General features: G+C 38.1%; 1 protein-coding gene across 4 annotated transcripts in view; it reads right to left on the reverse strand.

The window, feature by feature from the left end:
• Positions 1–642: 642 nt before the first annotated feature.
• Positions 643–14,089, reverse strand: part of WAPL (WAPL cohesin release factor) — an 87,178-nt gene continuing 73,731 nt past the window's right edge. For all 4 annotated transcript variants that reach the window (XM_023226044.1, XM_023226045.1, XM_023226042.1 and 1 more), the window contains 4 exons: positions 10,981–11,188; positions 8,011–8,099; positions 3,303–3,398; positions 643–2,997 (listed from right to left, as the gene is read on the reverse strand). In XM_023226044.1, the coding sequence (XP_023081812.1) occupies positions 2,932–2,997; positions 3,303–3,398; positions 8,011–8,099; positions 10,981–11,188 (459 nt within the window). In that variant the 3' untranslated portion in view covers positions 643–2,931. The remainder of the gene's footprint in view (positions 2,998–3,302; positions 3,399–8,010; positions 8,100–10,980; positions 11,189–14,089) is intronic.

Here is a 14,089-nt window from a genome sequence, read left to right on the forward strand (position 1 = left end):
TGACTTAATTTTCACAACCACGAGATAGGTAATATCCCTACTTTTCCTGTTTTGAGGAAACAAGCTTAATGGTCCAAGAATTTACTCAAAGTCAGTAAACATGTATCAGAAAAAGGATTCAAATTTTATGTGTGATTTGTCTTTCTATATCCATAGCCTGCATCCTGAAACCACTCTTACACACTCATGTTTAAGTGGGGAGAGTAGATGGAAACTCCCAGGAGAGATCCTTCAATCTAGTTTTGTGGCTAAAAGCAGTAAAGGAGAGGTTGAGGAATCTACTTGTAAATGCAGGAGGCCTAAGGACTGACAATTAAGAAGAAAACTTAAACTAAAAAAACTAAAAAGCAGTGTAAAACCTCAGAAGCAAATAAGTCCTGGATCATACTCATAGGAGCAAAAAATACCTAAATCACAACAGTTAAGTATGTCAAGGGCCTAACTGAAAATCCAGTCCCTAATTGGCCTGAGTTGTTGAGTTCACATTATATTCAGATAAGTATTATTAAAAACATGTAGAAATAAAATATTTAACAAAAATTGGTTAAATGTGTGTTAAGTGATAGTGTATTTCCCATTAGAGTCAGCTATAAAGTTTGTGACACTTTTGTCCTCCAATAGACTTATGTTAAAGACAACATGTGTATTGAAAGTAGCAATTTTATTTGAGTTAAAATTATTTACAAAAACCCAAAGACATACTTCATGAAACTGGTACAAACTATTTTTTCCTGCCGTTGGCTTTTGCTCCAAAGATCACAGCTGAGAAATACTGTATAAAATAAAAATAGGATTGGATTCAGAAAAGTACTCTACTGTTCTAATTTCCAATTGGTAGTATTTACAGAAATATTTACAATGGAAAAAAAGGTTACTTTAAAACTTTTAGTTAATTTGCAAGTCAGCCTCAAGTACCCTAAAATGCAGAGTTCTCTGAGGGTTAAAAACACACAAATGCACTGCAGTTGGTGAAGTGATTATCTCCCCCACCACCTCCCCCCACCAAAATCTGCATCTCTATCAGTGCTTGACAATTAGTTATTATTTAAAAAACAAAACAAAACAAAAAACTGTTAAACACTGAGGTAAATCAATTTTCAAATGATTACCAGTGTAACAGAAAAATGTAGTTCGCCCTGATTGTTCTCATCCAAATGTTTTATAATATTCCTTACCATCTGCCACAAGTCAGGTTCACCAAAAATCTGTCCCTTTCCCTAAATCCAATGATTAATAAATATCAATGTATTTTGCATTTTAAAATAAAACTAATTTAATTTTATGGGTATCATTTACCAATATGTTTTTAAAAGTATTTTGCTAAGCTAGCTTTAATACTCAGGGCAAATACAATCTCAATGGTTCCCACGTTACACTGGCGTAGTATGTTCTTAAAAGGTGATGGGTAGGGGTCGGGGTGGGTAGAAGGAAGAAAACAATTTGCCTGGAATCAGTTACTTCCTTATAGATTTCCCAACAATCTGCATTATCAAAAATAGGAAGACAACAGAAGGCAGCCACTGCATTTAAAAACATTACAGCTGGCACTGATACAAGAGCCCCGATTTGTCACTTTATACAAGGAAATAACAAAGTCTAAATGGAAAAATTAGACTTTTAGCTATTTTCCCCAATACACACCAAACTAATATTTTTATGGCTTCAAGTTTTACAAATCCAATGAAGAAACATGATGTGTACTACCTGAAAGTATTTAAAAGTATTAATGAAAAAGATCTCTAGAAAGCCTGTATTCAGGCCCAATCAATAAAAAAGGAAAAGAAAAAAAAAGTATAACCAGTGGTCTGAAAAATACAAGAAAAATTTGCAATGTTATGATATTAAATCTATAAAATGTTTTGTGTTCCATAACTGTTTTTCAAATAACCGCTCTATGAACAAAGGATCTGAATGAAAAAAGGGTCTTCTCTAAACCAGCAATTTAAGGCTTTGCGCTTATGCAATTGATCCTGTCACTCTATAGAAGAATATACATGTTATCTGAAAACATGAATTCCACATTGGTGTTTTAGCTTCCTTATATTTATTGTACTGAACATTAGAAAATATATCTAGAGAGTCTTTCCTCAAAACCTAATAATGTTTCAAGAGCCTCTCTAGCATTAAGTGTAAACTACCCTGGGTTTGACTATTTTGCCTCTTCCTTTAACAGGGCACATCATCTTATACAATATTCCCTCAAACTGTTGTTTTTCTTGTGTCTACAGCATGACACATTACGGTATGATATTGAATATGGTTGTGGTCTCAAAAGTAAAAAGTAGTTCAATAACCCAAACCTAATCAAGAATAAAAAAATATACTATTAATCCCATGTATCTTTGGATTCCATCTAATTTTAAATATAGACAGTAGTTCAGGGAACAACAACCAAAAAATTCACAAAATTATTAAAAGCTTTATTTACGATTGGAATCATTCAACAAAAAAGCAAAAGCAAATGAGCCTGAAAAAGGAACTAAGCTGTTGTCTAGAATGTCCTCAGAACATTCGCTACCTCAGTAGCTAAGCTGCCTTTGCACCTGGCTGGCATGACAACAGTGGCTCAACATACACAGCAGTTGCACTAACAGCAGCACAAATTTTCCCCTTCAAACTTGCCCAGAATAAAGCAAGAAAACAAGGGGAGGGTATAAACTCTGCCAAAGTAAATGTATTTAAATACTGCATGGAATTGTTAACAGCCTGAACCTTTTCCCTCATTTTTGATAGTTGCAGATTGATGTAGTAACTGTCATTTAGCAAATGCTGAATGCATGACGAAGAAATCAGGTGGCCTTAAAAATCCAAACACGAATGATACTGATGAATGTTCTTGGTACATCTTCAAGGACTTCTTTCATAACTTGACTTTTCTTTGTCTAAGGATAGCTCCAGCATTACCGAGCACCTGAAGCAAAGGTAAAGCAGCTAGCAATGTTCCAAATATTCAATCACTCTAGAGATAGATTTCTGGCCAGTTGTTCCAACAGCACACTGAAAGGGGGATGAAGGCGAAAGGAAGTAACAGTTAATATTTAACAGATTTTAAGAAGTATAAATAAAAGTTTACCTCTAGATTTACTAAACTGAACACTATAAATCAAAGTACACCGAGATTAAATTGTGGATTTGATAAATAGTTATTTGCCATAACATGCAATCATTACCTTGAAGAAATAGAACACAATTATTAAAATTAGAAGAAAATCCCTTTTTGCTCCCACTTACTATGGCCATAGTATTTTTATGTCTACTGTCAATGTATTATACTTAAATTTAAAATCATAAAAGCTACTTACAGTGAGATTCATGAAGCTCAAAAATTTTTTGAGCATCTCTGTCATTATTGAAAAGTCTCCTTCTGGCAGATATTCCCGCACAGTCGTTACATTGATCTGAGGAAACAGAGCAAGACATATTGGTCAGCTGGCAGAAAACATGAGACTGTACCTCATACAATGTTGTTGGTTTTGACACACATCTCAGTGTAAATTTTTAAGATCCTTGGAACACGTGGTTATTCTCTTTCCACACTCATTCTGTGTGCTGTCGATTTCCTACCACACTCCCAGAAAGAAAGGAGAAAGGTAAAGTTGGCAAAAGCTACAAAGAAACATTTGTGTACACATTTACTTTTTTTTTAATGAAACAGTCACTCTGTCACCCAGAATGGAGTGCAATGGTACAATCTCAGCTCACTGCAACCTCCACCTCCTGGGTTCAAGCAATTCCCATGCCTCAGCCTCCCGGGTAGCTGGGATTATAGGCACGTGCCACCACACCTGGCTAATTTTTGTATTTTTAGTAGAGATGGGGTTTCATTATATTGGCCAGGCTGGTCTCAAGCTCCTGGACACAAGTAATCCATGCGCCTTGGCCTCCCAAAGTGCTGGAATTACAGGCATGAGGCAGCATGCTGACCTACTTTCATAAATGCAAAGAAAAAGGCCTGAAATAACAAACTGCACTGTTTAATGTAAATGTATGTTTCACTGGGGGCCCCGGAGGAACAGGAGAAGAGAGTGAGGACTTCAGACTTGAGAATGTACTCACAAAGCTGCTCATGAAATAAAAAAGATGAAAGAAAAATTTACATGCTTCACAGATGAATTCAACTAATTACACAGGACAGGAACTAACTAGAAGCATCTTTCCAAAGGTAATCTAACCTCACCTACGATAGATTCTCAGACAGTATCAGGAGAGAAAACCCTTCATTATTAGCAAGCAGCAGCCAAACTATATATAAACCAATCTGTTACATGGAAAACATTACACAACCTGCTTAAAAAACTATTTCATTACATTAAAGAATGCTTTAAATGTTTTAGGGAGAATAAAAAGAAAAGACCTTTTAGGAAGGTTCAGCTGTAGTAAGGAGCGAAAGAAACTATACTGTCCCAAGTTTGGGGACACAAGGTAAAGCGTTAAACAAAACCAACCAAACAACAATAAAACACACAAAAACTTCCAATTTGACTTTTGTTAGCGGGGGGCAAAAAAGGAGAGACGACATATTTCTCTTCAGAAATTTGCCACTACCCACCCCCTTTTTTCTATTCCCATGCCAGGGGACTTGCAAAATCAGAAAGTAGCAAAATAATGAGATGAACACAGCTTCAGGAAAGATCTAATCAAAAAACTGCTGAAGTACTCATGTGCTAAAGGTATCAGTTACACACATTCAAACTGATCCTCCCACCAAAAGCTATCACAGTAGTGGGCAGAGTGGTGGCTAAAGTGTCTCTGGAGAACTGCTCAGTAGAAAAGTACACCTCTATAATAGAGAATATATGATTAGCTCCTATGTTTTGGATGAAAGTCCCTCAATCCAAATCAAATCCTTCTCTATCAACACACTACAGAACATAACATACAGCATTTCTGAGGCAATGGAAGGGACAGTGACCGCATTTTTTAACAGAGTATAGCAGGTACAAAAAGAAAAGGCGTGATACAGCATGGCCTATTCGAAAAATTCTAAAAGTATCCAGTGGGTATGTAAGTTTGGAAATTGGAGAAGCAGTCTTAAGTCCAGGGTCTTGCAACACTAAACAGTCATTAGTCCCCTTATTGGCTGTGAGCCAAGGAAGACTAGGCAAGGAGCCATGTGATCAGCAAGTGCTCTGAAGTAAGTTAGCTCTGGTGGCAATGTGCAATGTCCCAGGAATGGAGGGGCAAGAAAGCAGGAAGAGCAATGAGAAGACTGACCACTGCAATGCACCAGATGCAAAGTGAGAAGTCATGAAGGGCAAGTGAAAACGGGATCAGACCACAAAGCGGCATTTGCTGCAACAACCACATGCTTTCTTGTCTATCTCTTTCACTTACACATTAGGCAAACCAAACTTCCTTTACATTTTGTGGTATCAGCTAGCTTTTTGGTGTTAATCATAATCTCCAAGGCAACAAACAAATCTGGGGCTCTATGAAATTCACAACATTGCCTATAACTTAAGAACATTCTCTCTTTAGAGACAAGATAGATACAGGCAAACACAAATAGGAATTAGCATGGGAAAGATGACCCAAGATAAATCACATGTGGTAATAACACAATTTCAAGAACGATTATGTAAGAAAAAATATGACTGAAATATGACTAAACCTGTGTGTACAAAACAGAGTCAGAGTATCTAAAAATCTCTACATTTAAATATTATTTTCATTGCTTTTGAGGCCTGCCTCTTCCTCCTCTCCTGTGTGTGATGTGTTTCTGATTTGCTCTTAAAATCTTGTCACTGCAAATAAGAAAAAGGGTTATAAAGATCTTGCGGGGCCTCTAGAGCCACGATGAGAACTTTGGTCTTGATCCTGAAATGGGTGGTACCCAAAGGGGCCACACACAGTGGGCTGGTGTATTTAGGTTGGTTAAAATATAAGTATGGAAGAGATGGACAAGATGGATTCAGAAAAAACACACAGGACTTAGACACAGAAAGTGAAAAAAAAAAAAAGGCAATACAAATAATTAGATGGCAAAAATAAGGAAACATGGCTGGGTAGATGGGCCTAAGTACAAGGAGCCAGCATGTGTTCCTGCTCAAATGAAGCCATGCATTTATCATTACTCTTGTTCTTCCAGTCCTCCAGCTTCAAAATGAGATGGCCCCTGCTTCCTACTGAAACTAACCCCCCACTCTATAGGTCTCCACTCTTTCTTGCTCCCTCAACGCCCTTGCTCCTAGAAAACAATCTGCCTTCCATTTCAAAATCTGGCTTTACAATAATCCACCTACGCCCAACCCCTCATCTTAAAGAGAACACTCACAATGATTCTGCCGTCCCCTTCTTCAACAGTTTTACTCCTCATCTTTGTTTTTCCCAAGGCAGCAGACTATCCCCATAGTCATTATCTTCCACTTTCGGGCTGACTCAGCCTGATTGTCTAGACATTCGTATTTCTCCAAAGTGAATCCTGATGATCTAATCCACTCATAGTAATCCCATGTTCCTGGCCAGCAACTGGTTCAGACAAAAGCATTGTGACCCAGTGCTGGCCAAGATAAGGAAGTCTACCTGGTGAGGGGTTAGAGTGGCATGGGGTCCCAAAGGGGAAATAAACAAACAGTTGTCTTTAAAAGATATGTATTTCTAGCCAATGTACCTATGGAAAAAAAAAAAAAAAGAACCTAGAGGAAGAGGCACCTATTACTGCTAGGCATTATTTAATTTGATGAGACACCTAGCTTAGCATGGGACCATGAGAGCTAGCAAAGGACAACATGTGGAGGACAGCAGTTTAAAGACAGAAATGGGGTGAGCGCTGTGGCTCACACCTATAATCACAGCACTTTGAGAAACCAAGGCAGGAGGATCACTTAAGCCCAGGAGTTCGAGACAAGCCAGGGCAACATGGTAAAACCCTGTCTCTACAAAAAAAATACAGAAAAACAATAAAGACAGAAATGATCCGAGTCACTGATGACCTCAGTGAGGGACTGACATCACCCAAATTAGACTCTGCCATCTTGTTTAAGCCAGATGAGTACAGGTTTCACACTATCCCTTCTTTTACTCCAACCAAAGGCATCTGAACATATTCATCCATCAAACAAGAGCCTTTTCTTTTCTTATTCATTTTTTTGAAACAGTCGCACTCTGAAGCTCAGGCTGAAGTGTAGTGGCGTGATCTTGGCTCACTGCAAACTCCGCCTCCAGGATTCAAGCAATTCAACTCTTGCGCCTCAGCCTCCCAAGCAGCTGCGATTAGAGGTGTGCGCCACCACACCCAGCAAATTTTTATATTTTTGGTAGAGACATGGTTCCACCATGTTGGCAAGACTGTTCTCGAACTCCTAACCTCAAGTGATCTGCCCATCTCGGCCTCCCCAAGTGCTGAGATTACAGGCATGAGCCACCACACCCAGCCACAAGAGCTTTTTCATTAGACCTAATGTATTCTGACCTTTGGGATGTAACTTAAAAATCTCAACAAGTATTTAAAAGTTTTTAATATTATACACTATCTTGATTTTTAATTTGATTTCATGTATGTAATTCTTCCTTTTTCATGAGATTAAAGCACTGACTAGCTTGTTTTCCAGAACTGCTTTTTTTTTATATCTTTAATAGCCTAACTCTGACAGGCAAATCCTTTCTAACAAAGCCATAAAGATCAACTTTATTTCACTTTTTAAAAAGTGAAAATCAATTTAATTTACTCCACTCCAAGCCTTACTTAATAAAACCTATATTGGAAAGGATTAGCATGTAAAAAATGTTACATATTCCCTTTCCAATAGAGACTGTACAAAAGTTTTTACTTTAAAACTCTTTAGGTAATTTAAATAAAACTACTGGAAATGTTAACACATTGTCTTGCCATTTTTCCTCCATAGAAAACAGTTTAAACAACCCTATAACCAGCCAATAGCCTTTGTGGAATAAGTTGGACATTAAAGGGGAAACACTGAAGAAATAAGTAAGTGAAACAAGTAAAGGTATGAAGCTGTTACATTGGAATCTTTCAAAGATACATAAAACATCACTGAACTATGTACTTACTGGACTTTCCTGGCAGAGACACCCAAGAAGTAGTGCTGTGTAGGAGGCCACAATGCAATCCTCCATGTGTTTGCCGGCATGCTGAAGGGCTGAGAGAGTTGAAGTAAAGAATTGTAACAGTATATTAATTAACATAAACCTTACAAAACCAACCATTCTGTTAGCTATCTTTACTTCAAAACAGCTACAAATCAACAAATGATGCTAGGACAACTGGATATCCACAACTTAACAAAAATTAAATCAAAATGAAAAAGGGATCCAAAAGAAGAGCTGAAACCATAAAACTTTTAGTTAAAATTTTTGTGTTACAAAGGACACAATTAACAAACTGAAAAGATAATCCACAGAATGAGCGAATATATTTGCAAATCATGAACTTGATAAGGGTCAAGTATCCAGAACATATAAAAAAATTCTTAACAACTCAACAACAAAAACAACCCAATTAAAACTGGGCAAAGGGCCCAGGCGTGGTGGCTCACACCTATAATCCCAGTACTTTTGAAGGCTGAGGCGGGAGGATCACTTGAGCTCAGGAGTTTGAGACCAGCCTGGGCAACATAGTGAGACCTCTCCACTAAAATTTAAAAACCTTAAATGGGTGCGGTGGTCCACGACTGTAGTCCCCAGCTACTTGCAAGGCTGAGGTGGGAGGATCGTTTGAGCCTGGGAAGTCAAGGCTACAGTAAGCCCTGATTGTGCCACTGCTCTCCAGCCTGGGCGACAGAGCAACACTCTGTCTCAAAAACCACAAAAACAAAAACCCACCACACTGGGCAGAGGACTTAGAGATTTCTTCAAACAAGATACACAAATGGCCAATGAGCACATTAAAAAGATGGTCAGCAGCATTAATCACCAGGGAACTGCAAATCAAACCACAATGAGGTATCATGTCACGCCCACTAGGATGACTAAAAATTTTATTTTACAATACAAGTAACTTGGAACTTTCATACATTGCTGATGGTAATGTAAAATAGTGCAGCCACACTGGAAAACAATTTGGCATTTTCTTAGAATGTTAAACACACAGTTATAAACAATCCAACAATTCCAAATCCTAGGTATAAATCCAAAAGAAATGAAAATGTCTACAAAAAAACTTGTAGATAACTTCAAAAAGCTAAAAAGCAGAAACCACTCATATGTCCACCAGTAAACAAATGGATAAACTATGGTATAACAGTATTACGGAATATTATTTGTCTAAGGAATACAGTATTAACAAATATAGTATTAACAAATACTGTATCATGGATAACTTTGAAAACATTCTGCTGGCTGAAAGAAGCCAGTCATAAAAGGCCACATACTGTATGATTCTTTTTTAAATGGAATGTCCAAAACAGGCAAATCCATAGACACAGAAAGTAGATTAGTGGCTGCCAGTGCCCAGGGAGGACGGGAAAATAGGGGTGATGGCTGCTAATGGGTATGGGGTTCCTTTAGTGGTGATAAAAACAATATTTGGAATTAGTGGTGATGGCAGCACAACCTTGTGAATATATGAAAAACTACTGAATTACTCACTTTTAAAGGATGAACTGTACAGTCTGTGAATTCTATCTCAATAAAGCTGTAACTTTTTAAAAGACTGCTAAAAAACCAAAACTGTTATTACGCCAAAAAAAGAAAAGCATCAAAACCTAGTAACTGAGAAAAAGGAAAAGAAAAGTATTACAATATTAGGACTAATGGTATCAGATTTGTGGAGAAGTGGGAGTAATAGAAGGAGAAAAGGCTCAGAATGAGATACTGCGGCAGCTTGCTTCCTAGTGATGTAAAACTGAACACATTATGGTCGTCCCTCTGCATCCGAGGGGGGATTGGTTCCAGGATGCCAGCACTCTCCAATACCAAAACTGGAGTATGCTCAAATCTCTGATAGGAAAGGGTGCAGTATTTGCATATAAGTCACACACATCCTCTGGCATACTGTAAATCATTTCTAGATTACTTATGATACCTAATACAATGTAAATGTTACGTAAATAGCTGTTATACTATATTATTTATTAACCTATATTATTTTTTCTTCCCCAAATATTTTTGATTTGTGGTTGGCTGACTCTGTGGATGTGGAACCCACATGTATGAAGGGCTGACTGAACTTAAATTCATAACCTTAGTGATATGAAGTTACAAATGGCTTTTCTGTAGAACTCGTATGAACGGCAAAAGTTGTATCACAAATTCTGACAACAGCAGATACTCAATAATGTATGACTGGTGAAGATATTACCTCTAAGTATCTTTTTTTTTTTTTAAATGAGAAAGGGTCTCACTCTGTCACCCAGGGTAGAGTGCAGTGGCGCAATCATAGCTCACTGTAACTTTGAATTCCTCAGCTCAAGCAATCCTCCAAACTCAGCCTCCTGAGCACCTAGGACTATAGGCTTGCGCCACCACGCCAAGCTAATTTTTTAAACTTTTCGTAGGGATGGGGTCTTGCTAAATTGTCTCAAACTCCTAGCCTCAAGTAATCCTCCTGCTTCAGCCTCCCAAAGTGCTGGGCTCAGGTGTGAGCCACCAGCCTACAGTATATTTCTTACTGTTTCCCACCTAGTACTTACATTTTGAGAACTATTACTATAATTTATGACAATAGATCTTCAAGTTTACAGTGAAGCTGAAAAATCAATCTCAAAAACTGAAAACTGAAAAAATCCTATTATGTCTCCTATGTGTCTCTTCACAGATGAGCAAAGGAAAGGAGGGCCCCGGAAGGAAGAGTGATTTAACTGGATCTTTCCTGTCACTAGCATGCCTGCCATTGGCATGCACCTTCCTCACTGTGGGAGAACTACCACAAGCACTCAAGTACCAAAGCTTGTCTGGATTGAACGAGAGAGGTCCTCAAGTAATAGCCAGATTAAGACAATCTGCGAATTAAAATGGTTTGAAGGAAAAAACAAAATCAAACCACTATCTTCAATGTAAGTACACCATTCAAAGTAAATATACCTTTATTGAGGTCAAGTTCTTCATCCTCCTCCTCCTTCTTATGTTTCTCTTCTGTACCATCAGTCTTTTCAGTTGATACCCACTGTATTTCTCCACTTGTTTCTTGCCACTCTCCACTCTTATCATGCTGAGTGGTGGGAGCATCTTTGATCAACTCATCTGTTTTACTTTCTGCTAGCTGGGCTGCCCGCTCTCGCTCAAGGAATAGCTGATAAAAATTATTTTTGAAGATCATTAAAAAGAGATCGCCAATCAATATGCATATATGCAAATATAAAGTTACAGTTGCTTTCAAATGTATCACTAACTCTAAGATGGTTATGTGGTAAAAAGAGGTGAGTATAAGTAAAAGCTTTTGCTCTACATCCTACTGAAAGCCAAAACAAAAGTATAAATGCTGCTAAGATTCAATGAAGTCATCTACTAATGACGCAGGTTGCTTGCAAGAATGAGTCTCAATAATTTCCCTTAATTTGCATAATACAAGAAATTCAAGCAAAAAAATACAAAATTGGAAAATTCTTAAGTCAAAGGGGAATATGCTAAATTCCTTGCCATCACTTACTTTATTTTCCCTGTGCTGGTATAGTACTGACACATAGAAAACACTGACATGATTTGGGAAATGCTCCAAGTTACTAAAAGAATTGCCTGAAAATCAAATGCCAAGTAGATCCCAAAGATTTGTTGAGTATACAGAAGAGTGGTATATAAACTTCAAAGAGAGATTATATAAGATAATATCTTTCAGAAAATAAAAGTTAACCTTTATAGAGAACAGCAATTCTCAAAACTGGTCTAAGAATCCCTGTGGATCCTTAAGACCCTATCAGGGAGTATACGAGGTCAAAATTACACTCATAATAATATTAAGAGGTTTGCTAACTTCTTTCTTCTTTCACTGAGTATACAGTGGAGTTTTGGAATCTACATGCCATGTGATTATGTCACTGCTCTAACAGCTAATGTAATGTCTCCCAGTTTTAATTTCTAATTCAATAAATATAAATAGATAAAGCACATATAAACAACAAAAGTTCTTTGGGTTTCCCAATAATTTTCAAGCCCTGAGATAAAAATGTTTGAGAAGAGAATAATGGACTCCTACTTATGACTTCAGAAAGAACTGAGTTGTTATGGGTTACTCTGAAGACATAACTTCAAGGATGACTGCTTTTGAAAAGGCCAAAAAAAGGAAGCTAAACACAGCAAGGGCTTTGGAAAAATAAAAAGAATGAACCATCACTGTTTCTGGACATGTACAAAATGCCATTTAAGGAAATACCAAAAATACCTAGGAACCTGTTAGACTAGCAAAAATCTTGGCAAGAGTATGAAGGAATGGGGACTCATAAAAAGTTTTAGGGGGAAGTATAAATTGAGGGCACAGGAAGTATGTGTTTGGTGATGAGGGTGGGAGGAGTTAGGCATATCAACTTTAAATACAGTACAATATATTCTGATACAACAATTCCTAAATCAGAAAATTACGCCCACAGACATATTTTGTATGGCCTGGCCAGGCGGGGTGGCTCATGCCTGTAAATCCTAGCACTTTGGGAGGCCGAGGCAGGCGGATCACTTGAAGTCAGGAGTTCGTGACCAGCCTGGCCGACACAGTGAAACTACCTCTACTAAAAATACAAAACTTAACTGGGCGTAGTGGCGCATGCTTGTAATCCCAGCTACTTTGGAGGCTGAGGCAGAAGAATCACTGGAACCTGGGAGTCTGAGGTTGCAGTAAGTTGAAATGGTGCCACTGCACTCCAGCCTGGGCGACAGAGCAAGACTCTGTCTCCAAAAAAAATTTAAAAAAGAAAAGTATGGCCTGAGATTTAGATGCTAGGGTATTTATTTCTGTAATTTTTGTAACAAAATAAAACTTAAAAAAACACAAAACAATGAAAAAGTGTATCAGTAGAGGTTTGGTTAAATAAAATATTAAGGCAAGGCATGGTGGATCAGCCTGTGATCCTAGCACTTTAGGAGGCAAGGCAGGAGGATCACTTGAGTGCAAGAGTTTGAGACCAGCCTGGGCAACATAGTGCGACTTCAGCTCTAAAATACAAAACTTAGCTAAACGTGGTGGCATGTGCCTGTAGTCCCAGCTACTTCGGAGGCTGAGGTAAAAGGATCACCTGAGCCTGGGAGGTAAAGGCCGCAGTGAGCTGTGACTGGACCATTGTACTTCAGCCTGGGCAAAAGAGTGAGACTACTATGCATGTATGTATGTATAAATAAAAAAGCTACTGGTTTGCAGTCATTACAAAGAATGTGATAAACCTATGGGTTGACATGAAAAGCTCAGGAAGACACATTAAGCAAAGAGCGGGTTAGACTAAACACTATGTACAGTTAAGAGTCCATTTATATAAAACACATTGCACATTTATTTTTTATTTACTTTTCGGACAGGGTCTCACTCCCATTGACCAGGCTGGAGTACAGTGGCAGGATCATGGCTCACTGCAGCCTTGACTTCCTGGGTTCAAGTGATTCTCCCACCTCAGCCTTCCAAATAGCTGGGACTACAGGCATATGCCACCATACTTGGCTAATTTTTAAATTTTTAGTAGAGACATAATTTTGCCGTGTTGCCTAGGCCAGGCTCAAATTCCTGGGCTCAAGCAATCTGCCTACCTCAGACTCCCCAAGTGTTGGGATTACAGATTACAGGCATGGGCCACCATGTCTTGCCTCCACATTTATTTTGATATATGCACAAACACTAATTTCTCAGGACAAACACAAAACTGTTACAAATGGTAATGTTTTAGGAAATACATTTGTGGAGTTTAAACCTTTCTGGATCTGACTTTTTTTTTCCCCCAGTATGTATGTGAATTATGTTTGGTTTTTAAAAAATAAACAGATCCATAAATAGGTAAGAACAGCTAGAAAGAGGAAAGTTCATGTCAGTAATCAGAACTACCTGTAAGATTCCATTTATACAACATTATTGAAAAGATACGTAATTTGAAAATTACTGGATTCAGGCTGGGCGCGGTGGCTCAAGCCTGTAATCCCAGCACTTTGGGAGGCCGAGACGGGCGGATCATGAGGTCAGGAGATCGAGACCATCCTGGCTAACACGGTGAAACCCCGTCTC

The sequence above is a fragment of the Piliocolobus tephrosceles genome, chromosome 9, assembly GCF_002776525.5.
Source record: "Piliocolobus tephrosceles isolate RC106 chromosome 9, ASM277652v3, whole genome shotgun sequence".
In the NCBI taxonomy this organism is placed as follows: domain Eukaryota; kingdom Metazoa; phylum Chordata; class Mammalia; order Primates; family Cercopithecidae; genus Piliocolobus; species Piliocolobus tephrosceles.